The sequence below is a fragment of the Hylaeus volcanicus genome, chromosome 1, assembly GCF_026283585.1.
Source record: "Hylaeus volcanicus isolate JK05 chromosome 1, UHH_iyHylVolc1.0_haploid, whole genome shotgun sequence".
Taxonomy (NCBI): domain Eukaryota; kingdom Metazoa; phylum Arthropoda; class Insecta; order Hymenoptera; family Colletidae; genus Hylaeus; species Hylaeus volcanicus.
The window spans coordinates 26,895,724-26,918,241 of record NC_071976.1 but is presented as its reverse complement, the minus strand read 5'-3'; the positions used below and the strand labels follow the sequence as shown (position 1 = coordinate 26,918,241).

Genomic DNA, 22,518 nt, shown 5'->3' with positions numbered 1-22,518 from the left:
CCGACTATTTTTCAGTTATCTAAACCAGAACACTCCCTTAACAATCGCCTGAAACGATTGCAAATATTCAGAAAAATTCATAACGTTTCAGCGAAAGACACCCAACAACCCATCCTGATTCTCGGAGGGCAGCACGTAGTGATGAAGCAGGACGCTGACATGTTGGACGATCCTAGCGTAATTTACGAGAACACTAGCACGATTCGTGGCGTGGCGATTCACGTCGCCTCCGCTCAGCTGTTCGTTTCCGATTCCTTGGGATACGTGTACAGAACGCCCATCTTGAAACGCGCGACGCCAACGGTGATACTCAGCCCTAGCAAAATGAACTTCAAGCCCCTGAGTCTGTCGGTCGATTGGTTGAACCTTCACTTGTACATCCTGGGCGAGGTGAAGCACGCAACGACCACGCATCACGTTTGGCAGATAGCCAGGTGCAATTTGGACGGAAGGAGTTTGACTGTGGCCGTGGCTGGATTCCTAACGCGACCTTCTCACATCGAGGTGGACCCCTACAATGGATATCTGTTCTGGGTCACCAGAGGTGGACTGTACAGACTGGATCTGGCTGATATTAGCAATGGGGTGAAGCATGAGGTAGGCTGCGAGACGTATTACACGTGAATTTGATCGTAAATTGCATTTCGCGAATCTTGCAGGGTCGATATTATTCGGTTCCAAAAATTCAAGCCACTTATTGTTCTGCTATTCAAATTAATACGTGAAGGATATCCTTAAGTGTTAAGAACAAATTTAATCATTCTCTCTTTCTTTTCGTCATTAAAATTAATGTCCTTTCCTAATTCTAGGTGCAGCCGTATTTGATCCTAGAGGACGCCGATTTAGGCGCCTTCGCCGTCGACCACACAAACTTTCGCTTACTGGTTCCTCACCACACCCAGAACACCGTCATGTCCGTTTCCCTGGATGGTCGCGAGGTCTTGGACTTCCGCGCGAACACGCAGCAACCGAAGTTCAAGAACGTGGTCTCCCTGGCCATGGCGAACGGGTTGTTCTATTGGACGAACGGGGAAGAGGTTCTGATAGAAGGCTACCATTCGGGACAGAACAGATACTTCCACAATGCCTATCCCGATAGGTGAATATCTTTATTAGCATGCGAGACTCATCTGTTATCGGATGTCTCGAGTAAACGTGTCCTTTTCAGGTCGAACGGTTCATTTGTCAGTGTCAATGTACTTATGGACGCCAGCCAGCCTGTCCCCGTCCCGGTGAATCCTCCCACGGGCGTTCAAGCGGTTTTGGGCGTGGAGAGGGCAAAAGTTTCCTGGCAGGCGCCTCATCTGTTGGGTGGGCAGGGCAAGGGCGCCTGGCAGAATTGGTCCTACGAATTGGAGATCAAAGACGAGTCTACTGGGGAGACGATTCATCAGAAAGATATTGCTGGATCGTCTCACACTGTGCACAATCTTCGACAGAAATCGGAATACTCGATCAAAGCTGCTGCCTACACCAGCGCTGGCAGAGGGCCCTGGTCCACGGAGTTCAGGGGACGGACCTTGCGGTACATTTTTCCGGATTTTTAACAACAAACAACGACAATTTCACAATTGATTTTAACGTTTTAATCATTGGCCTGTTTAAAAAAAAGTCTACGGTTTAGAAGAGAACCTTTTATATCGGTATATATTCATCTAGACTGACAATTAAATTCTATGTACTGTTACTAAATATAGTCAGTCCTATAAGGAATCCCTTGCGAGTCATTTGTTATTGTGTGTTTATTTGAACTGCAATACTTCATTATGAAACTTTCCAACCCTCCAGACTCGGATCGCGCACGTCCATCTTCTGGTCCGCGAACGAAGGTCTCTTGAGCAGCGACGTAACTGGAGAGAACATTAACACCCTAATCTACAAAGCTAATCTAAAAGAAGCAGATAACGACTACCACATAGTCGACGTGAGCTGGTACAAGGACACCCTCTACATTGTGGGGAATAACTCTGCCTTGTATCAGTACAGTATTAAAACTCAACAGAAAACGAAGATGAACATAAACTCTGTTGGGAGCGTCGCCGTCGATTGGTTGTCGAAGAAGCTGTACTGGGCAAATCCTAAGCAACAAATTGTACGTACAATTGCGACTTCTGTAACCAAGTTTCGTTATTTAATGATCTTCATTAGTATGCTCTTCATTCGTATACTCTTTCTTTTTAGATAACACGAGCAAATTTAAATGGATCTCATCAAGAGCCCATGTCAATTCTAGCCATTGTCAAAGAACTGATGATCGATTCTTTGGAGGCGTATTTGTATTGGTCTACGGGACACGCTGTGGAAGTGGCTCGTTTAAATGGACAGGATAGAAGGTACTATCATTCAGATGAAATATTCAATGGAAAGCAAGTGATGGGGTTGACTCTGGACACGGAGAACAGATACGTTTACTGGATCGTCCGCAGCTACGAGAGTGGATCTATCGTCTATCGCGCGCCAACGTCTGAGAGGATTCCGATGAGTCACAAGATTGTACCTGAAAAGGTCTTTATCCATCACTCTATCAATGTTAACCCTTTATTGGTCATTGGTACTGTTACCACTAAAATATAATATGTTGCCAAAAATATTTCTATCTCCAGGTCTCAGCTCTGCAGCACCCAAACATGCAGGGACCGCTGTGTTATTTCTCGGAACACCTCCTGTGGCTTCAAGACGACAGAAATGCAGTGATAGGGGACTTATCTGGCCAAAACACCGCCATAATAAACGGTATCACTCTGTCGGGCCTCCACATGGTCGCCGTGAGGGATCCAGCGCTTCATCAGTACCCGAAGAATCTCACGTCGACAACTGTGGTAGTTTTGCCGAACGCGGTCAACTATAGCAGTATCAGGGTCGAGGGAACCTGGAAGAACTTCAACATATCCTGGGACCCCGTGGAGAACATCAACTACGGCACTGTGTTCTACGAAGTGAAATTCGCTGATTACATCAACACCAACTCGAACCCAGAGATCACGACGGAGACCTCGATGCCTTACAACAACTCCGAGCAGATCCTGCCGTACTCTGTCCTAGAAGTGACCGTGAAAGCGTTCACGTATTGGGAAACGGCGCATCACACGAGGAGGACCTTGAGATCTCCGCAGAGCGTGCCCAGCGAGCCGATCAATCCTAGGGCGTTCATAGAATTTCACAAAGAGCCTCTCAGCGAGAGTGTTGACATATTCGCGATATTCAGGTAAACAAAATTTATGTGTCTACAATTACGAAGCACAGAGATTTGTGAAATTTCCTTCACTGAAATGAGAGGGATTAGTGTCAGAGTGGGGGTAATGGAACAAAGTTTAGGAAGAATAGGAGAATTAAAGTAATGCTTCTAAGTTGGAGGATGAAAATTAAGAAGAATATATTTATAAATTACTGTGATCGGCATTCCCTTTTTTTATCCAAGTAATTTCACAACTTCTATACTTGAAAGCATTTCAAAAATGATCATTCTTGTTAGACAAATGACATATAGCAATGCTTAGAATGAAATGGCTGAGACTTTACAATGATATATGTCACTAATTACAACCAAGGAAAATATTTACAACAGATTCCAATTATTTCCATTAACTTATTATTCATCACTTCTCATATTGTTTAAACCTCACAGATGGGACCAACCGGAGTTCACCAACGGTTTGATCATAGGCTACACAGTTCAGTGCTGGTTCGTAGAGAAGAACGAGGAGATCCAGATCTGCGATCAGTCGCTGATTACAGACAAATTGGAGCACACCGTGCACGATCTACTGCCGAACACGACGTACTACTTTCAAGTTCTAGGTCAGACGGAAATTGGCCCTGGCCCGTACACAAAGGTGATCAACGTGTCAACGATCTACGAGAACCCAGTGCCTCAACTGTTGGTCGCTACAATGGACGCCGTAAAGATCACCGACTTGGACCAGGAGAAGAACGACACTATCACTCGACACATCGCTGTCGAGGTCACTTATCTGGCCGCTGAGAACAAACTTTACTGGATAAACGAAATGCAAGAGCTGGTGACGTCCGACCTGTCAGGGGCGAACGCCACGAAGATCCTTACGCTGAACAACACCGCTCTTAGTATAACTGTCGATTGGGTAGCGAGGAATCTGTACTGGTCAGAGTCAGTCTATGGCGAGAACGGTGGCCAAATTGTCAAACTGGATCTGACCATGTGGCAAACTGGAATCGTCAAACACGAGGTCATCGTTACGTCCAACAGACGCATCCTAAATCTGGACGTATTCCCGTCCACTGGGTAACCGTTCATTTTTCAATTATTGCACAGAGTGCAGGGTACAAGAATAAGTTCCAGAGATGTAACAGAGTAGCCTCTGTGAACTCGTGTAACCCTTTCACTACTATCGCTGAATATATCCCTTTAATACAACCAAACAACATTTCTTTCTTTGCAGATCGCTATACTGGATAGAGCTGACGAAAAACGACCGTGGCGTGATTATGCAGTCAGACTTGAATGGAAAAGCGATCGAACCCTTCTTCAACCACACAGACAATTGCTCTTGCCCCTACAGCTCGTCAGTGATCCCTGTGATGACGATCGACAGTACCACGTATCAGAAGCCTGTGATGTACTGGCTCTCCCTGGAAGGCCACTTGAACATCGCCGACATCAACGGCTGCACGTGTAGCTTGGTAATGAGTGCAGACGTTATCAAAGGCCTGCCAACGTCTCTAACCGTCGACAAGATGAACGTATACTGGTCGAATTCCGAGGACGCTTTGATTTACTACACAAACAAAGAGTATTCCGACGAAGCGGAGATTCAACGCTTCTACCTGCCAGACGTGCGCAGCGTTAAGGCCTTTGGGAAGTCTCTGCAACCCTATCCACCAGCGAACTGTTTGATCCCTCGTCAGAAGTCCTACCCGATACATGCCAGAAGAACAGGACACGGTATCACCGTTACGCTTCCTCAGCCTATTCCCCACAGTGGCTGCAAAAGATACAACCTACCAACGACCCTTTACACGATATACGTGTCCCAGTGCTCGGAAAAGAACACCGAAGTGTGCGAAGACAGCGATAAAACCTTGTTGCAGACCTATGAAAAAGAGTACAGAATTAGAGACTTGAAACCTTTCACGCAATACAAAGTGAAGCTGGCGTTGACCAACTACTACGCCGATCTGGAGTCCATGGCGTTGGAGTTCGGTGCTGAAGTTATCCTGAGGACTAGAGCTGGCGTTCCTACCGCCCCAGAAAACGTCACCGTCGAAGCTCTGACGCCAACTTTGGCTGTCGTCTATTGGATGCCACCTAAAACACTGAACTCCGAGGCGGTTCGGTACGAGGTGCACTGGAAATTAAATCGACTGATAAACGGCGCACGACAGAAGGGCGAGCAGTTGATAAAGGTGCCAGAACGCACCGCGGAGGATGGCAGATTTTTCACGATGTTGGAGCCCTGGTTACCTGGCGAGGAATACGTGGTGTTCGTTCGTGCCTATCCTTCCGTTTCGGAGTCGAGTCTCGACGCCTACAGCGAGGCTCCTGGTCGAGTGGTTAAAATGTACCCAGAACCTCATAATCTGACGCTAACGGGTGTCAACGTGAACAGTTTGAACGTGTCCTGGGTACCAACCGTCAACCTGACGGTCGAGCATACTTTACAGTACAAAGACGTCGCCATGGAAGGCTGGCTGATCGCGAACGAATCCAAAGTGGACAAACAAGTGACGTACTTCATTCGCAGACTGCAACCGCGTACTTTGTACAAATTTCGTTTAATATTAAGGTATCCAAGCTACAAGAAGGACTTTGTGTGGCCCACTGATGGGAGGTTCACGTTTCAAACGCTGGGTAAATGCAATCACCTCTGCTATAAAATCTAATTACAGTGGTTCCAGAATGTATTGGCACAATCTCTTTTTGGAAATTGAAAAAAAAAAAAAAGAAATTATCACAGTTTAATTTATTAACAAAAATGAAATATATGGAATAGAGAACTTGCGAATGATATAACAAAGAGAGTGTGTAGCTTTTGGAGTCGCTGTACATCAATCTTGTTCACCTTTTGCATTATTGTTTTGCCTTATTTACGAAATAGGTGATGTACCCAGTGCTCCAGGAATGCCTACGGTAACAAAACTTCGCAATTCCGTGTACCAATTGAACTGGGAGCCCGCGCAAGCCCATGGTTCGCAGATTACCTTGTATCGCGTTGAGGGGATGAAAATAAACGAGATCCACGAACAAATTGACCCCAACGAGAACTCCAGCTGGAAGTTGTTTTACAATGGAACGGATAACTATTGGATAATCACGGGGGATATGGACGACAAATATAGGTTCCGCGTTCAGGCTAGAAACGCGTACGGATTTGGAGCTTGGAGCAGATCCAGCTTGATCGTCGATTTGGCGGAAACAACTGGAGGGATACTGGCCGCCCAACAACACCTTGGATTGGTGTTAGGGCTCAGCGTTCCTGTTATTATCATTATGCTCATTTGCTTCTGCTACTTTCTTTGCCGTAAGTATACGGTTACAAGAGTAAAATATTTTATTGGAATATCTTAATCCTGAGAAGATATCTGGGGTTTCTACCGAATCCGAGTGTTTTTAGAGTAGGCATAATGTACGTCGTTCTTTTCAGTTATTAACTGTTATATATTTTAATAGAAACGCTTTTACATCTTTGGCTAGTTTCTATTCACTCCGAAATAAAAAATACAAATACTTGAATCTATTACTTACTGAATTAGATCTCGAATGTTCCCAAAAGTAAAACTCAGCAGTTTTCCAAGGATCGGGGTGTGTTGAATAACTGGCACATTCACGTTCGAAAGTTGTTAACATCGTTAAAACTAATGTCTGCAATTCAGCAGTGTATCGGCAGCGCAAGGAAGACAAAAAGGCAGTTCTGCCACCCTTGGTGAGCGATGTGGAGTTAGCTACGCTTCAGGAGATCCCGCGAGGAAATTTCGTCCAGTCCAACGCTCTTTACGCGTCCACCTTGCAAAACGATTCCGATGATTCTACGCTTCCTAAAATTAGAAGGGAACAAATAACGTTGGCTAAATTCTTAGGCTGCGGGGCCTTCGGAGAGGTAAGCAGAGAAAATTGTATAGAAATGAATAGAAATTATATTAAGAATTGTTAAAATAATGTGTCATAATATTGTCATCTTAATGATAGTACTTTCCAATGTTCTAGGTGTTTCAAGGGAATGCAAAAAACCTGGAGAGACCAGGAATTACACCAGTAGCAATAAAAACACTCCGAAAGGGGGCATCGGCGCAAGAGAAAACGGAGTTCCTCCAAGAAGCTAGGCTCATGAGCCACTTCAGGCACAAACATGTGCTTAGACTTCTCGGAGTATGCTTAGATACCGATCCGCCGCTATTAGTATTGGAGCTGATGGAAGCTGGAGATTTATTGAGCTATTTAAGAGCGAGTCGATCATTGCAACCCACGGATCCACACGCCCTGCGCCTGCAAGACCTACTCGCTATGTGCGAAGACGTAGCAAGAGGATGTCGTTACCTAGAGGAGCTCCATTTTGTACATAGAGATCTCGCGTGCAGAAACTGTTTGGTGTCTGCTAGAGATAGGGAGAACCGTGTCGTTAAGATTGGTGACTTTGGCCTTGCGAGGGATATATATAAGAATGATTATTATAGAAAGGTGTGCATTTGTAATCTGATTATAATTTTGTAACGTTTACACTTGTTTCAAATTTATCTTTATTACAGATAGGGGAAGGAATGCTGCCAGTTCGTTGGATGGCCCCTGAATCCTTAGTAGACGGCGTGTTCACGTCGCAGAGCGATGTCTGGGCTTTCGGTGTATTAATGTGGGAGATCACGTCCTTGGGACAACAACCATATCCTGCTAGAACGAATCTTGAAGTGTTACACCATGTACGCGCCGGTGGACGTTTACCAAAACCACTCAACTGTCCTCCAGCTTTGCATCAGTTGATGTTACGTTGTTGGAGTCCTGCCGATTCCAGGCCGAGTTTCAAAGTATGCCTGGAGAACATAGTTAGTCATCGAAGCACGATAGAGGACGCACCATTGAGTCCAGTACACGCTGGCCACTATTTAGCTAGACGAGGTAAGTCAGTTTGAATCTTGATATTTGCATTTGTGTCTGTTGGCATGAAATATACTGATACTGTCAATCAAGTGAAATATACTCTGTTATGGATACTTCGACGAATGCTTATGTACACATGCATATGTCGTGATTCTCTAGTGAAGTTCAAGTTCTAAACTTTTAAGCTAATGTTAGCTGCTTCATCATCTAATAGTATCGTTACCATAAATGTACTTAATTGAATCTCAATCTATTTACTAAATACAATTTATTTTTACAAGATAAGCATGTTTCTGTCGGATACGAATACATGATTTTTCGATGTATATGTTAATACATTGTTCATTAATACATTGCGACGCTTCACCATAAAAGTGTTCAATATACGAGGATTTTAAAAAGTGGTCAATTTTGGGGTAGCTCAAGTACCTAAATTATTGATAAGATACCCCAAAAAACGATAACTTTTCAACATTCTCCTTTGACAGTTTGCTTGAATACATATCTGTTATATCATTGCATGGCTCATGCTTGCAGGCGTGTCTAACATGGCTTACTTTGCTGACGAGAATCAAAATCATAATAATTCAGGTAGGTTCTTTGTAACCATCATCTATGCTGCTTTCTCTATATCCGTTTCATTGCGTCTCGTAACACAACTTACAAACAAGAACGCGTGTAATTCAATCGGTGAATTTCCTCAGGGAACTCGTGGAAATCCAGCAGCTCGGAGGGTAGTCGAGACATGCAGCCATTCCTGCAGAATTCTCATAACGCGGCGCAATCGAGCGAAGTACCGAAATATTTGGAATTGTTAGCTGATAACGAAGAAATTATTTTAAGGGAGAATTCGACGAGCGGATACGAAGTACCTCGATCGATTCATATTTCCGATCAGAATTTAGGCAGTGTAAACAAAGTGAATACAAATCCCGATTTAAAGGATAACGTGAATTCCGAGAATTCGCAAGAACAAAAAGATTCGTTGACCGACGATAAAGAACAATCGGATAAACGATGCGATAAGAGGTCTTCGGTATCCAGTTTGAATTTGCCTGAGCGTAAGAGAGCATCGATCACGAGCATGACTGAGAAATGTAACACGTTGGATAGCTCGAAATTGACCAATCCTACGATTAAAACGATTTTAAAGAGAGATTCGTTTACATCGTTGACCGATCATCGAAGAAACAAAAGGAACACGACCGACCGACGAGGATCCGAATTAAGTTTAGAGGGTAGAAGTTCCGGCTCCCTCGGCTCAAATGTTAGTTTAGCACCACCTACTAGACCCAGTTCGTCATTAATTAGTTCGCAAAATGTTCTTCCATTGAAGAACAGTGTTATGGGTGGTACAGGGGAAACGACGTTGAGCGACACCAGCGTCGCGAAAAGCACATTGCCGAAAATTCAAAGGACTCATTCTAATTTACAAAACGGTAAAGCAAATATTCCATTGGTGATAAATAGTGCGTTATTGAATTTGTTAAGGCAAACCCCGGTCGTCGAGGATAGCAACAATATTGTTACGTACACGAATATCAGTACAGACGCCGTTAGGGTAAACGGCTCGTGAAGCTATCATTGTTAAAGGTGAAGAGAATCAAGTCATTTTAACAGTCATATCATTAAAACACAATTAATTTCGGTTACGACTATACTGAAACTGAAAATGCGTGTGAAGTTCCATAGCTTTAAACTGCCATATCAATGTATGTACATATATATGTCGATTTTTAATACCTGAAATTTACTTTACGTAAATCGTGGCAGAAAGTTTTTAATTGTATCTGTATTAGTTGATAATTATGGACTTGCCTTTAGCATCTAAGAAACGAGAATAGTTGGTAGAGTATTATACCGGGATTAGATTAATCCGCGATAATTTTATACCTGTTATTCGAAGATAATGTATTTATTTAATGACCCAAAAGTATGATTAGTCTCACTGTTCATTGTACAAATTTCATATTTGACGATAACGTAAGGTACGATATCGAAATTAATATTCATGTTACATAAGGATTTGTTAAGTTTTATATGTAAATTTAGCGATTCTTATTGAAATGGTACAATTTAAGAATAAAAGGTTTCAATTATGAATTGCATGAATGGACTGATATAATGCTTGGAACTTATACTTTCGAGCTTCGCTATTAATGGATCACGAAGAAAAGAAAAATTGAAGAATATTGTAAATATTTTACTAATAGAAATTTGATATTTTTTTAACTTCATTCATTCGTCCTTTCCATGAAAGTATTAGAACGATGTTATTGGTATCCAAATCAAAAAAAAATAAATGAACAAAATATAAGAGTAGCGGTAGTAATAATTATATACCTGGGTACGTACTTTTTGAAAACGATACTTCGATAATATATACGGAAAAAGAATATTATTAAAACTAGATTATTTACATTCGGATATCTTGTAAAATTTTTTATAAATTTGTACGAAATGTTTCTATAATGAATATTGAATATTAGACTATACGAAAACACGATAGTTTATAAATATTTAATAAATATCTTTTAGTCTTCCTATTTAAAGATGCTCCGATACGCTATCTACATATTGTTAGTTCCTTACAAAAAACATTGTAATTGTTAAACAATAAGCCGAACCATGTAAATATCTTTTATCATTGTAACAAGAAATGTATCGATAATAAGATAGCAATAACTGTATGAATTTTGTATATTCGATATACGCATGTTTACGCTGCCATGCAGATATCACTCGACGAGACATTGTGCACAACATATGAAATTTATTGTCTGAGATTGGGGTAAATAAAATTTCAAATGTAAATAAATAAACTTCAATGTATTTCAAAAGTGATTTATTACAATCAATCTTTGTCACTAATTTACACAAAATGTAAAACTTATACGATGACAATTTATTTTTTCGGGATTTTTAGAAATTTTATTACATACAACAAATATTGTTCTATGATAAATGCTCCATTCGAGGACTGCGATCATTTTTTTCTGTAGTGTGACTGAAAGAAACCACGAAATAGTTTTGCAATTTATCTTAAAAGGTAACATTAATACATTTTTGACGTATTTAAAATATTACTTGTAGGTTTTTGTATAATTATTTTATAAGAAGAAGATTCTGGAACAGAATAGACAAAAATTTATTTAATTTCCTGTAAAAAGCAGATATCTTTAGTAAATATTAAAAAATACGATATGTAGTACTACCTAAGCAATTGAAGTTGTCGTAGTAGTAGTAGTAGTAGTAGTAGTAATTATAGCAGTACTTGTAGTAGCAGTACCAAGGGGAACATCATCATCTAAAGAATCATCTTTGCTATGTTCATGCAGGAGAACGTATTCTCTAGAGCTAAATCCAAACCGTAAGACATCCCGCTCTAGTAGTTCATGGTATCTTCGTGGTTCTAACTTTACATTATTTACAAATGTACCATTAGCGGATTCTAAATCTATGAGATATGGGCGAGTCCTTCTACCTTCGCCGCCGCCTTCTCTTTGAAAAGGCACTAAACGATATTGTAAAACAGCATGTTGTTTGGAACACGATGGATGATCTAAAGGAATATCTGCAACTTTACGTTCTCTGCCCATTAAATACGCTGATTGTCTATGAACATATAACGTAGGTAATGCTTTTTCTCCTTTGAAAGGGTATAACCTCCACCTACGCTTAGGCTTCCTTGAATCCGCTGGTTCAGAATATTTAATAACTACTCCATTTACCGTGTTTGTGTCTTCTGTGAGTTTACCGGATAATTCAAAATTTGGTTTATCCTTTTCCTGTGGCTTTGGTTTAGGTTCTGTTTTTACAGTGGGTTTACCCCATTCCGGCGAAGGCTCTCTTTTCATTTTCATTTCCTCGAAATTACTTTTTCTTTCTCTGTTAGCATCATCATGCCTCTTGTTAAATTCACCTGTATCTCTGTACTTTCTGTTCCTGTCTTCGTATTCTCTGTGTCTTTGACGAGGCTCCTCTCTTCTCATAGGCGACCTCTCATACCTTCTTTTACCATTTTGTTTCTCATCGTCCTTCCTTGAATGATCATGCCGATTATCCCTAAATTCTCTATCCCGCTCACGTTGCGATCTATCACGATGCATATCATTATTGTCTCTTCTTACTTCTCTGCTAAATTTGTGAACGTCCCTACCTTCTCTGAGATCTCTATAGCTTTTACTCTTGCTGCTCGATTCCTTTCTGCTCGTTCGTCTGTCTTGGTTAGGGCTCTCGTCGCGTCTGTGTTTATGCCTTTTCCGTGATTTTTCGTGACGGTTGTCGTCACTACTTTCGGAACTACTGCTGGACATTTTTATCTTTTCATCGATTAAATTCCTCGAGAAACGTGCGTATTCATGCTTATAACATCTCGGTGAGAAGCGATGTCAACGGAAGATAACCTATACTGGTAACAGAATACCTTTGTTATAAACACACGGTCGTAAAGTGACTGATGTATGTTTACATGCGAACATACCAAGTTGTGCACTTAATGCTTACATTTTCTAATGAATTTATCGTCTTATTATACGTAAAACTTTCATTAACATCTAGCCACTTCACTTATACGCGATATACAAAACACGAGTCGCCGCCATTTGTAAGGCTTAACGAGAGGCATGGAAGTATGCAGCCGCGTAATTAAATATGGATGTATGTATAATTGGATAGATAGTCGCGAATAATCATAATAACACGATAATTATTTTTGTAGATTTTCAAATTTACAATTTTCTTCGACATTTCAGATAATATCAACCGAATTATATTTATGGAGCCTAGAACTAATTGTATCCAGTTTATTAACGACGATACATGTAAATTGGTTGTAAATTGAACTTCCTCAATTCAATTAAAGTTGTCATCAAACATTGAATTGAGTTATAGGAACTTCGTAATTTTAGGTACACCGATCCGAAGCAGCGTTAAGTTTATTTAAATGGGTGGCCAAATTAAAAACTTCCGTTTTGTATCCGTGTAGGTTTCTTATAATGTTTGCAATGGGGTAGAGGTCGACATCCTGCGGCTTTAGACCATGAGTCAAATTATTTAAATTACACTTCCATTAAATCTTTTCCTGTTTAATTAAACGTGTGAGTAACAAACCTGAAGGTATTTACATGGGAGGGGAAGATAATTAATACACAGGTATACACATCCGAGCATAGAGAATTTGTAACACGTTCTTTTTTTTTTCATTTTTAGACTCAGGGCATTTCAGGACTCTTTCACAGAGTAACAAAGTGAACAGTTCGGACGTACAAAAGGATTGCGTTTATTTTGTATAAAAAAAAAAAAAATAGAAAATCAGTATATACATAATAATACATAATTAAAATATCTACAAGGGTACTTATAGTTTTATGTCCTTTACCTCTCTTAAACCTTGTTCCGCGTTCGTTGTAATCGTTAGATAACATGGGAAATGACAACGTTTTGTGTCATATCCAGGCTTGGCACGCTAAACAGGTGTGGTTTGTTTTTTCTTTATTAAGTAACTTCTTGCTATGTTATGCCGTAGCGTTCGTACAGCTTAGTGCGATGGGAAACTCGATTCGTCGAAGTTACTGTCGGAATTACTTTCGGCAGCATCCACGAAGGCGGTAGACAAATCGCCGGATAATTTACTCACAGATCGTGAGACCACGTCGTACATGAAGATTTCTTTCTCACCTTGGTCCGCATCGTTTGGCCTGTAACACCAACGGGACGTTCTTTCAACCGTTTTAGGCCTAAGGCGCATTGCAATGTAACAGACTTTAAAATAGTTTTGTTTCTTTTTTAAATTATTAATTTGTTAAAATAATAATAGATGTCCGATACTCAAAATCGATCACTATATCGATGTAACCAATAGTTCAAATAGTTTGGGATTATTGTAATGTGGCGGGTAGGAACTTGATTCTCAAATTACAGACAATTTAGATAAGGTAAATGTTTGATAGAAGAGTATGATCATTTTGGTACCAATTAGTGTAGAATAAGTGAAATAAATTACAAGTAAAAGTAATATTAGATTAATATGCTCCTGCATCATACTGGATGTGTTAATCATTAGTTTGACACGCGAGGAATCGATTTTACGCAATATCAGTCGACTTGATCGCAGAAATCATCAAGCAGTCTTGAGTAGCAGGCCGTCGCCATAAATAATCTAATATTGTAAGTCCAATTACACGAACCCTGAATAACTCGAGACACGAGAAGAACATCTCGTTTACCCAAGGAAAAAATATTCAGAGGAGGTTAACGTCGAGGAAAGTGAAGCCTGTTCTCAATCATTAATTGCGAAAAGACGCATGCGGAAGCGGATTAAATCGTTCAGGGTATAACGCCGGTGATAGAGAATATGGGCTCGTTAGTAAATAATTGCACGTACTATTTAAGCCAAAAGAACGAGTTAACGAAGGTAAACGAGTAGGTAAGCGAGTGATTAGTTATGGCACCGATCGCTAGCGTCTACCACTTACATGGTTACCAGAAGTACCACCGACTGCTTCTGCGGCTCTGTACGGCTCTCCTGGTCCAACCACTTCTTGTAGTTCTCCGTGGATGGCTTTTTCACCAATTGCTTGAGAGTGTTACCGGCGAGAAACTTGACTGCCTGGACATCGCTCACCCGTCTGCCCTGCCTCGACTCTATCTCCTTCTCCTCATGAAAGTTATAGTCGACGGGTGCCAACACTACCACGCTGGAGATCTTTCGACCGTCTAGCTGAGGCACGTCTGGGATAGGGAAGGAAGCACCGCTGACTTTGAGCGGCAAATAACGATTGTATTGAGCCTCGTCCCTCGCTCCCACGTTTACAGGCTGAAGTCTGGTAGCATCATCGCGTATGTGCTGATCGGCCAGCGCCTGGCCTTGCTCCGTATTCGGATCGAAGCGTACTACTTTCATCTCCACGCCTCCCGGACGCAAAGTGGCCTGCTCGAACTTAGTCGAGCTCCCGGCAGCCGCCTTCTTCGCCAAAACGGCTAAGGAAGTGGAAGAAGAGGAGGTCGCAGAAGAAGCGCTGTCTTCCGTTTTGGGTCTCTTGACGATCGACGGTACCGGTTCGCTGGCAGCCACCGCGGAACCGCCTCCGGCGCCGTAGAAATTCGCCAGCGCCTCGGGCGGAAGTTTCTCGATCGGTATGTCGCCGACCTTGTCGTAATCCAGTATCTGTATATCGGCGTTGCCCAAAATACCGGAACTCAACAGCTGCTCCCTGATATCGTCGGGAACTTCGTCGGGCAGGTTGGCGATGTTCTCCTTGATCTTCGCTTCGCTCTTCGGAGACAGTGTCGTCGTTGTCGTTGGCGCTTCGGTGGTTGTGGTAGTTGTCGTCGTGGTAGTTGTTGTTGTGCTCGATATGAAGGGCCTGATTGTGGATATCGCGTTGAAATCTTCGGTATTAGTGACGGGAGTGGCGTAAATCTTGTGCGAAGAACTCGGGCTGTTTCCAAAGAACGGGCGTCCCCAGATGGATGATCGCTGAGAAGACGGTGGGAATCGTGGTTGTTGTTGATGTTGTTGTTGTTGTTGCTGCTGCTGCTGCTGCTGCTGCTGTTGAGATGTTTGCAGAGTTTGCGAGAAGAAACCTTGCTGTTGATTTTGGAAGATTTGCTGTTTCGTGTTCAGGTGCTGCTGCTGATCGTTTACGAATTGATTCGATGGATTTCGGATGAGAGGTTGATTTTCTGGCGATGGACTGGGGGGTTGGGAGGAAATGTATTGGTTTTGCGAGGGTTCCGCGAATCCTGTCGGTTGAATTTGGGTGTTAGGCGGGAAAGGACCAGGATGAAGTGGATTTTCTCTAATCGCATAGTGCTGCTCCAATTTTGGCACAGCTTTGAAAATTTCCCCCTCGGGTTTTTGAATCGGAGACTGAATCGGTATTTGAGGTATGCCTTGTATCGATGACGGTTGATTGTACTTCAACTGCGAACGATACTGCTGCTCTTGCAAGAATTTCTGTTCGTGTTCTTGCTTTCTCTTGCGTTCTTCCTGGAATCTCTGCTGGTCTTGCAACCTTTGTTGCTCGTGCAATCTCTGTTGCTCTTGTAACCTCTGGTGCTCTTGCAGTCTTTGATTATCTTGTTGCCTCTGTTGCTCGTGTTGCCGCGATTGTTCCAGCAATCTCTGTTGCTCTATCTGCCTATGTTGATCGACCTGCCTCTGCTGATCCGTCTGTCGCTGCTGTTCCAAGAACCTCTGATGCTCCTGGAGCCTCTGTTGCTCGTGCTGCCTTTGATGCTCGCGGTGCTTCAGCAACTCTTGCTGACGGCGTTGCTCGTGGTATCTCTGCTTCTCCAACTCCTGCTGCTTGTTTATAGGCAGTGGTTGCTGCTGATCCCCGTTGAAGTGACCGGGTTGATTGATCGGTAATTGTTGGTTCTGTATGTGGACACTTTGATGGGAAACGGAGAGGGTCGGGGGAAATCCTGGTTGCTGCGGGTGAGTGATACTGACGCGATGAGGCGGCCCGAAGCTGTTGAACGGCGCGCGTTGCTGCACTTCCGGTAAGCCTTGAATCGTTATGGGCAACCGTTGGGGCCTCGGCAACGGGTTTCTCACCTGTGGCGGCAGAGATGGAAACGACGGCTGTTGTTGCAAGTAATTTAGCGGCGGCTGTTGCTGGGGCGGCTGATGGAGAGGCTGCTGCTGCTGCTGCAGAAACGAGTTTGCGATCCTCTGCTGGGGAAACGCAGGCGGCACTCTTTGAAGCACAGGCTGAATCGGTTGGTACGGACCGTGTTGCCTTTTAGGTGAACCTGGAGCAGAGGTAGCCGGCTTGGAGTGTTGAGTGGACGGTGTCTCCGCGTCGCTACGCTTGTTGTGGTTGTTTGGTGGTACCTGGTCTGTGCCAAAAGTAACGCGAATACCGCTAGATCCGGAGTGGTACACTTCACTATCGGGTCGAATGATCGCTCTCAAAGTCGTAGAAGGTTCCGTCGGTGCCGGTGTCGCCGTGTGAACAGGTTCTTCTGGGTAAGACGCCGTCTTATCCGGCTTGATCTCTTCGTGTTCTTCGACAGGTGTGAGCGCGGGTACGGGGGGATCGTAAATAACGCGCGGTTTGTCCGACCCGTAGCCCTTTTTCTTCTCGTACTTCACGTAAAATACTTGGATGGGTTCCTTGGTGGGCCTCGGCGTCGGTGGTGGAGGGGGTGGCACCGGCGTCGGTAGGGATTCGTTGGATTCCTTGATGATAATTTCGATGATCGGCTCCGGTTCGGTGGGATAGTAATTCAAGGGACCCTCTTCGTAGAAATCGTCGCTCTTGGAGTTAGCCAGAGGGTTGTAGAGCGGATCCCTCTGGGAATACTGAACTATGGGTTCCATCTGAACCGCGTAAGGTGGCGGTCTGCCTCCTCTTCTTGGATAAAACGCAACCTGTTGTCTCTTATCGCGACTTTTCGTGGACTCATCTTTGGCAACGGTTACGACGACGAGGGTCGCCGCTACGACGATCTGAAACGTCGAAACTGTATCGGGGCTTCGAAACGGTAACAAATCAACAGGCTTTCGCGTATCGAGCGTAACAGGCATTTAGTAGAAAGATCGACGACGTGTGGTTAACCGAGTGACCCGATTAATAACGAGAAGAAACATCCTGCAAGACCTTAAGTGGCCGAATCGATTGGTATTCTAGTGTCGCCGAATGGACAGTTACTGCTACCCTGATAAGCGATTCCCAGCCGCGATCGTGTTCCCAATATGGCGGGGTCGAGTTACAGTACGCATCGGAAGTACACACGGCGCGTTCACGCGTGTAAATTGCGCGAATAGAACAGAAATTCTTAGTCGCTCGCTGTTCGCTATGGAGAAAGAGGAGGAGAGAAAATTTAGGTTTTAGATTCAACGACGTGCGCGTTTCACCTCGAGAATTCGGTGACTCTCCTAAAGCGGGGGCTCCTTAATATTCTTTGAAGAAAAAGAAAACTGGACTCGGACGAACGCGTTCCCACCGAAGCTTGTTTACGCGGTGGCAATATTAAATCGTTTGATTTTCAAATAGCAAGTACGGACTCCGTTAATCGTATCAGATCCATAAACGGATGGAAGTAGATTTGCGAACTTTCCGAAGTACGTGAAACGGTACGAAGAAGATGATATGTTACAAACGATTTGTTAAACATACATAAACGCGTCGCTAATTCGATATACATACTTTCCCTTGCTAAGTAGCCGACGGCGATACGCTGACTGATTACAAATGATAGAACTGCGTCGAACGTTTCCCGTAACTATGAGACGAGACGCGCTTATTACGATGAAAGTATAAGCGTGCACGTTCTCTTAAACGAACTATCTATTCTGTTAACGCGACACGGCCGTGAGTTTCACCGGGTAGGAGGACTTCGAAACAATAGACCAAGCTTCGTTTGAATTATAATTACCAGTTGTAGGAAGCGCATGACGTGTCCGGATTGACGGGCCCTTTTTCTACGTGTCGTAAAAGTCACACTACACCGACTTCACGTGTACGGTTGATCGAGGGTGGCTAACTCGCGATAGGCAGCATGATATCCAGAGGACCGGGGATGTACTGAACGATATTGAATGGAGCTTCGAATGGGAACTGAGGACACATTGGGCCCAGAGGCCCGTTTCTCCCTACCTGATCCCACCACCACTGGACTCTTCAAGAAGCTCCTCTCTAATATCGGACACGGTGGGGCACCTTTCTCTGGCTGGTGGCTACGTACACTTCGCGGCTAGTGTGAAGCGACGTTAAAGCAGTAGCGTGCAGGACATACAGAGACGCCGGTCGTTCGAGACGAAAAAAGAAAAAATGTTCGTGCACGAAGAGAGACACGCGAGGGGGAAAAGGGAAACGGGGGCAGAGTCGTTGCGGACTTTCTTTAAATCCGACTCCCGATCGAAAGGAAAGGAAGATGATTATATTATCCGAGCCTCGCTTCTCCTCCTTGGTGACCTCCAAGGCCTATCGAAACCGAAACCTACCTACCTTCCCTCTAGGAGAAGGCCGTGTCCGCGTCTGGCACGGTGCACACCGAATTATTCGGTGAAAGACTATCGCTTCAAACATAGCAACGACGGGGAGTTCGTTCGCTCGCGCATGCACTTATCATTACTTTCGCTGAAGCCTCACAGCGGTTCCGAGCGAATGATTTCTTGCGAACGAATCGTTTCCTCCTGCGTCTGTATAATGACCTTTCTTCCACGCCGATAAGGAAATCCTTACAATCGCTTTGGTAGTTCATCGGTCAACACCTGTAACTTTGATTGGTATTATTTTGATACAGTGTTCGAGCGATTCTACTTTCTACGGAATGATAATTAACCACTTCCCTGTTGAGCTTTTTTTTCTCTAGTCCGCGCAAAAAACCTCAACGTTCACTTATTTCACTTTGTAAATGTTCGATTTCATCGAGTTCACGTGACTGCAACGTGACTCTTGGAATAATAAATGACAGTAATTGATATCTGCGACATTATAAATAGAGTGCCACTGATAGTTGCAATTAAAAGAATATTAAACAATTTTATTTCTTGCAAAACCATTCTTCTTCAATACACAAAACTTCCATCATCACGGAAATAATTCTTAGAATTAAAATTAGGGTGAAAGAAGTAATTACCCAGCTCAAAGATAAATTGCAAAGATGACCTCACGTTTCGCCTCGTCTCTCTTCGAAGACAATTTAAAAAACATATTTTAAAATGTTTGTTCCACATATTACATTCCTCCTTTCATTCCAAAGCGCAACAGGTTTACGTCCTCGAAGAGTGCGATGACTTTTTCACCGTTCTTCGGCGTCGTCTTTTGGTATTCAATTAATGGTATTCAATATATGTTCAACAGTTCCCTTTTATTTTACTTTCCATAATTTTAGCTCTCAAGCATAACTTTACTCGTTTATCCACGGACTACATTGCTACAGTTTTCTCGGGCGCGATAGCTTACTCCTATCTCCTTGGATCTACGATTCTATCAGCGCCGAACATTAATAATTCATCACATTTAATAACCAATGAGCGTCTACTTAATCGCACTTTTGATCGTTCTCTGCAACTCTAGTCTCTCGACGAATGTTCGCGTCAGGTTTTTTTCTTCATCGTGACGAAACTGGCCAGATATTCTCCAGCAAGCTCGACCGACCTAAAGAGATCGCGTGCACTCGTTTTCCGTAAATTGCGTTCGGTCGCTGTGAAAGGCAGAATTCTAGAATACCAGTTATATGAGGATGACCTGGTAAAACCCTTGATTGCAAAAGCTCTCGCGATCTGAAGTTCTCGTGCTTGCGTAACGCGTATTCTGAATCGATCTATCACGCAGACGGATAGGTTTGATCCAAGAAATCCATATAGTCATCCTTTCCAAGGATTCATTTGTGAACTTTACTTATTTGATGAAATCGCGACAAAGGTTTTCACCTCCCATTCGAAAGTTCGATACGCGGTTTGGAAATTAGAAGCGTGAAGTGCATTGACATTTATGAAATTCGATGGACCATAGTGACCAATGAAGATGGGTATTTGGCGTTTACCTGCGCACTGTCGGGATTTAACGTCGCTCGTCCTACTTGGAAACTTTCACTTACGTTGGCGTAAGAGGACCAAATAACCGCCGAGGGATTCGAACACCACGGGCAAGGAATCTGTCCGGGTGGTCAGTGGGTCCGAATTATACGACGTCTGCGATGATAAAAACGAGGAGATTGGTTTCCCAGAAAAAAGACAATTCACCACTTCCGGGTTAAAAACTTTGCGGTCGAATCTTCCATCGTTCCTGCAGGCTTTGTAATTTTTCGTTTAATAAAATTCCCTAACTGTTCGTAAACGCGATGATTCAGAGTTAATGACTCCCTTAGCGAGCACCAAGGATGGGCGCGTGAAGAAGGTGTAAAAAGACAGTTTTATTACAGCGTTTAGCAATAATTGCAACAGCAGTTTGTGAAACAACACTTAAGAGCGTATTGCACGAATTTCAGTCGCCCAGTTCTCATGAAAGTCAGAGACGTGGAGCGGCAGATGATACGGTTCTCCTTCCACGGGCGTACAGTTTGTAGGTATATAGTTCTTCGAGAGCAGTGCGCTCATGAGCAATAACGTAACTGTTGAAGAGTGAAAGTGCCGTAAAGTGGGACGCGGCAAGAATAGCGCGCGATCTTTTTAATTAATAAATAAGCGCAGACGATTTTAATTCAACTAAATTTTTTCCGTCCAAACGGCAGGTTTCCATTTCGCACAACCCTGCCGTGATTAGAATTTCAGACGGTTTGCGATAAAATGTCTTTGGATGGAATCGATTGTTTCCTTTGTTCTTCAGCCTTTGTGAGATTTTATGATGGAAATTAAAATGTTACATATCCAAAAAGCGACGTTCTGCATCTAGCTGTCGACAAGTTTAGTCTCAGCATTGACTTTCCTTTAAGGAAACTCGGACTTTATTATATTGACACGTACATAACCGCGTTATATAATTAGATAGCATATGCGTTGTTAAACAAAAAGTATCTTTAACCGGCGTTATGCTCGCTGCACTTTCTATTTCTGTCGTAGAGAGTAGATTTTGAAATCAACCATAGTCTTGAGGAACGATTGTATGAAAACGTTTGAGAAGTAATTTACACGTTTCATATACACTTGATTCGTATGAAATGCTTGGTGTAAGTGATAACTTATCAAATTGCGTGCAAACCAAACCAATGTGGATATTGAGTGCCTCCGCAGCACTTTGTTTGTTTCTATTCGTCTCATAACAAAGCCATGTAAGTCTGCATGCTTTATCAAGTTCAATAAAATACCCGTATAACCCGTATAATCCATAAAAGCATGTCGTATAAGAAAGGGAAAAAACATTGCGTTGATAAACAGATATTAATAATGAACAGGAAAAAGCTTTCTCCTATAGTCTTGACCAACTTTCGTAAGATCGAATAACACGTTAAATAAACACGTAACACACATCGACATCGCCGTATCCACTTCCATGTCTTCCAGAAAATGTCAAGTATACAGGGTGTCCCAAAAGTCGGGGAGGAGCCGGAAATGGGGAGTAGCTGAGACGATTCTGAACAACAATTTCCTTTGCAAAAATGTCGGATGGGGCTTCGTTAAGGAGATATTAAGCGAAAACCCCGACCAATCAGAGCGCGCGTAGACCGTTCGAGCGGCCGCGGTAGCGAACGCTACGCGCTGGCGGCCGCGCTTGTACGCGAACAAGTGACTCGATGTGCATCGAAGGACCTTGACGCGGCCGCCTAGCGCGTAGCCTTCGCTACCGCGGCCGCTCGAGCGGTCTACGCGCCCTCTGATTGGTCGGGGTTTTCTCTTAATATCTCCTTAACGAAGCCCCATCCGACATTTTTGCAAAGGAAATTGTTGTTCAGAATCGTCAGCTACCCCCCATTTCCGGCTCCTCCCCGACTTTTGGGATACCCTGTATAATACGTTGTGTATTTATAGTAGGTACTTCTACATACATACATTTAAT

At 43.2% G+C, this 22,518-nt stretch overlaps 3 protein-coding genes across 7 annotated transcripts in view; 1 reads left to right on the top strand and 2 right to left on the bottom strand.

The window, feature by feature from the left end:
• Nucleotides 1-10,229, top strand: part of LOC128873974 (proto-oncogene tyrosine-protein kinase ROS) — a 35,769-nt gene extending 25,540 nt beyond the window's left edge. Inside the window, exons 8-21 of one of the 2 annotated variants that reach the window (XM_054118097.1) lie at nt 92-597; nt 810-1,099; nt 1,169-1,525; nt 1,789-2,092; nt 2,182-2,505; nt 2,604-3,205; nt 3,626-4,261; nt 4,419-5,827; nt 6,075-6,497; nt 6,850-7,073; nt 7,181-7,651; nt 7,720-8,083; nt 8,603-8,656; nt 8,770-10,229. In XM_054118097.1, coding sequence (XP_053974072.1) covers nt 92-597; nt 810-1,099; nt 1,169-1,525; nt 1,789-2,092; nt 2,182-2,505; nt 2,604-3,205; nt 3,626-4,261; nt 4,419-5,827; nt 6,075-6,497; nt 6,850-7,073; nt 7,181-7,651; nt 7,720-8,083; nt 8,603-8,656; nt 8,770-9,641 — 6,836 coding nt within the window. In that variant the 3' untranslated portion in view covers nt 9,642-10,229. The remainder of the gene's footprint in view (nt 1-91; nt 598-809; nt 1,100-1,168; nt 1,526-1,788; nt 2,093-2,181; nt 2,506-2,603; nt 3,206-3,625; nt 4,262-4,418; nt 5,828-6,074; nt 6,498-6,849; nt 7,074-7,180; nt 7,652-7,719; nt 8,084-8,602; nt 8,657-8,769) is intronic. The other variant, XM_054118105.1, reaches the window with a different exon arrangement.
• A 666-nt stretch (nt 10,230-10,895) lies between these two features.
• On the bottom strand, nt 10,896-12,699 carry LOC128873985 (smad nuclear interacting protein 1). Of its 4 annotated transcripts, none has more exons than XM_054118126.1 (3): nt 12,572-12,699; nt 11,281-12,476; nt 10,896-11,191 (listed from the first exon to the last, which is right to left on the bottom strand). In XM_054118126.1, exon 2 carries the CDS (start codon nt 12,379-12,381, stop codon nt 11,281-11,283), a length of 1,101 nt encoding a protein of 366 aa, XP_053974101.1. In that variant the 5' UTR covers nt 12,382-12,476; nt 12,572-12,699; the 3' UTR covers nt 10,896-11,191. The 4 variants fall into 4 exon arrangements, with proteins under 4 accessions (XP_053974101.1, XP_053974092.1, XP_053974112.1 ...); XM_054118117.1 differs by having other exon boundaries at nt 12,549-12,678; XM_054118137.1 differs by having other exon boundaries at nt 11,281-12,471; nt 12,549-12,672.
• Nucleotides 12,700-12,856: 157 nt separating this feature from the next.
• LOC128885039 (inner centromere protein A-like) lies at nt 12,857-17,603 on the bottom strand. The gene is made up of 2 exons (XM_054138784.1): nt 14,542-17,603; nt 12,857-13,764 (listed from the first exon to the last, which is right to left on the bottom strand). Exons 1-2 carry the CDS (start codon nt 17,601-17,603, stop codon nt 13,605-13,607), a joined length of 3,222 nt encoding a protein of 1,073 aa, XP_053994759.1. The 3' UTR covers nt 12,857-13,604.
• Nucleotides 17,604-22,518: the final 4,915 nt, after the last annotated feature.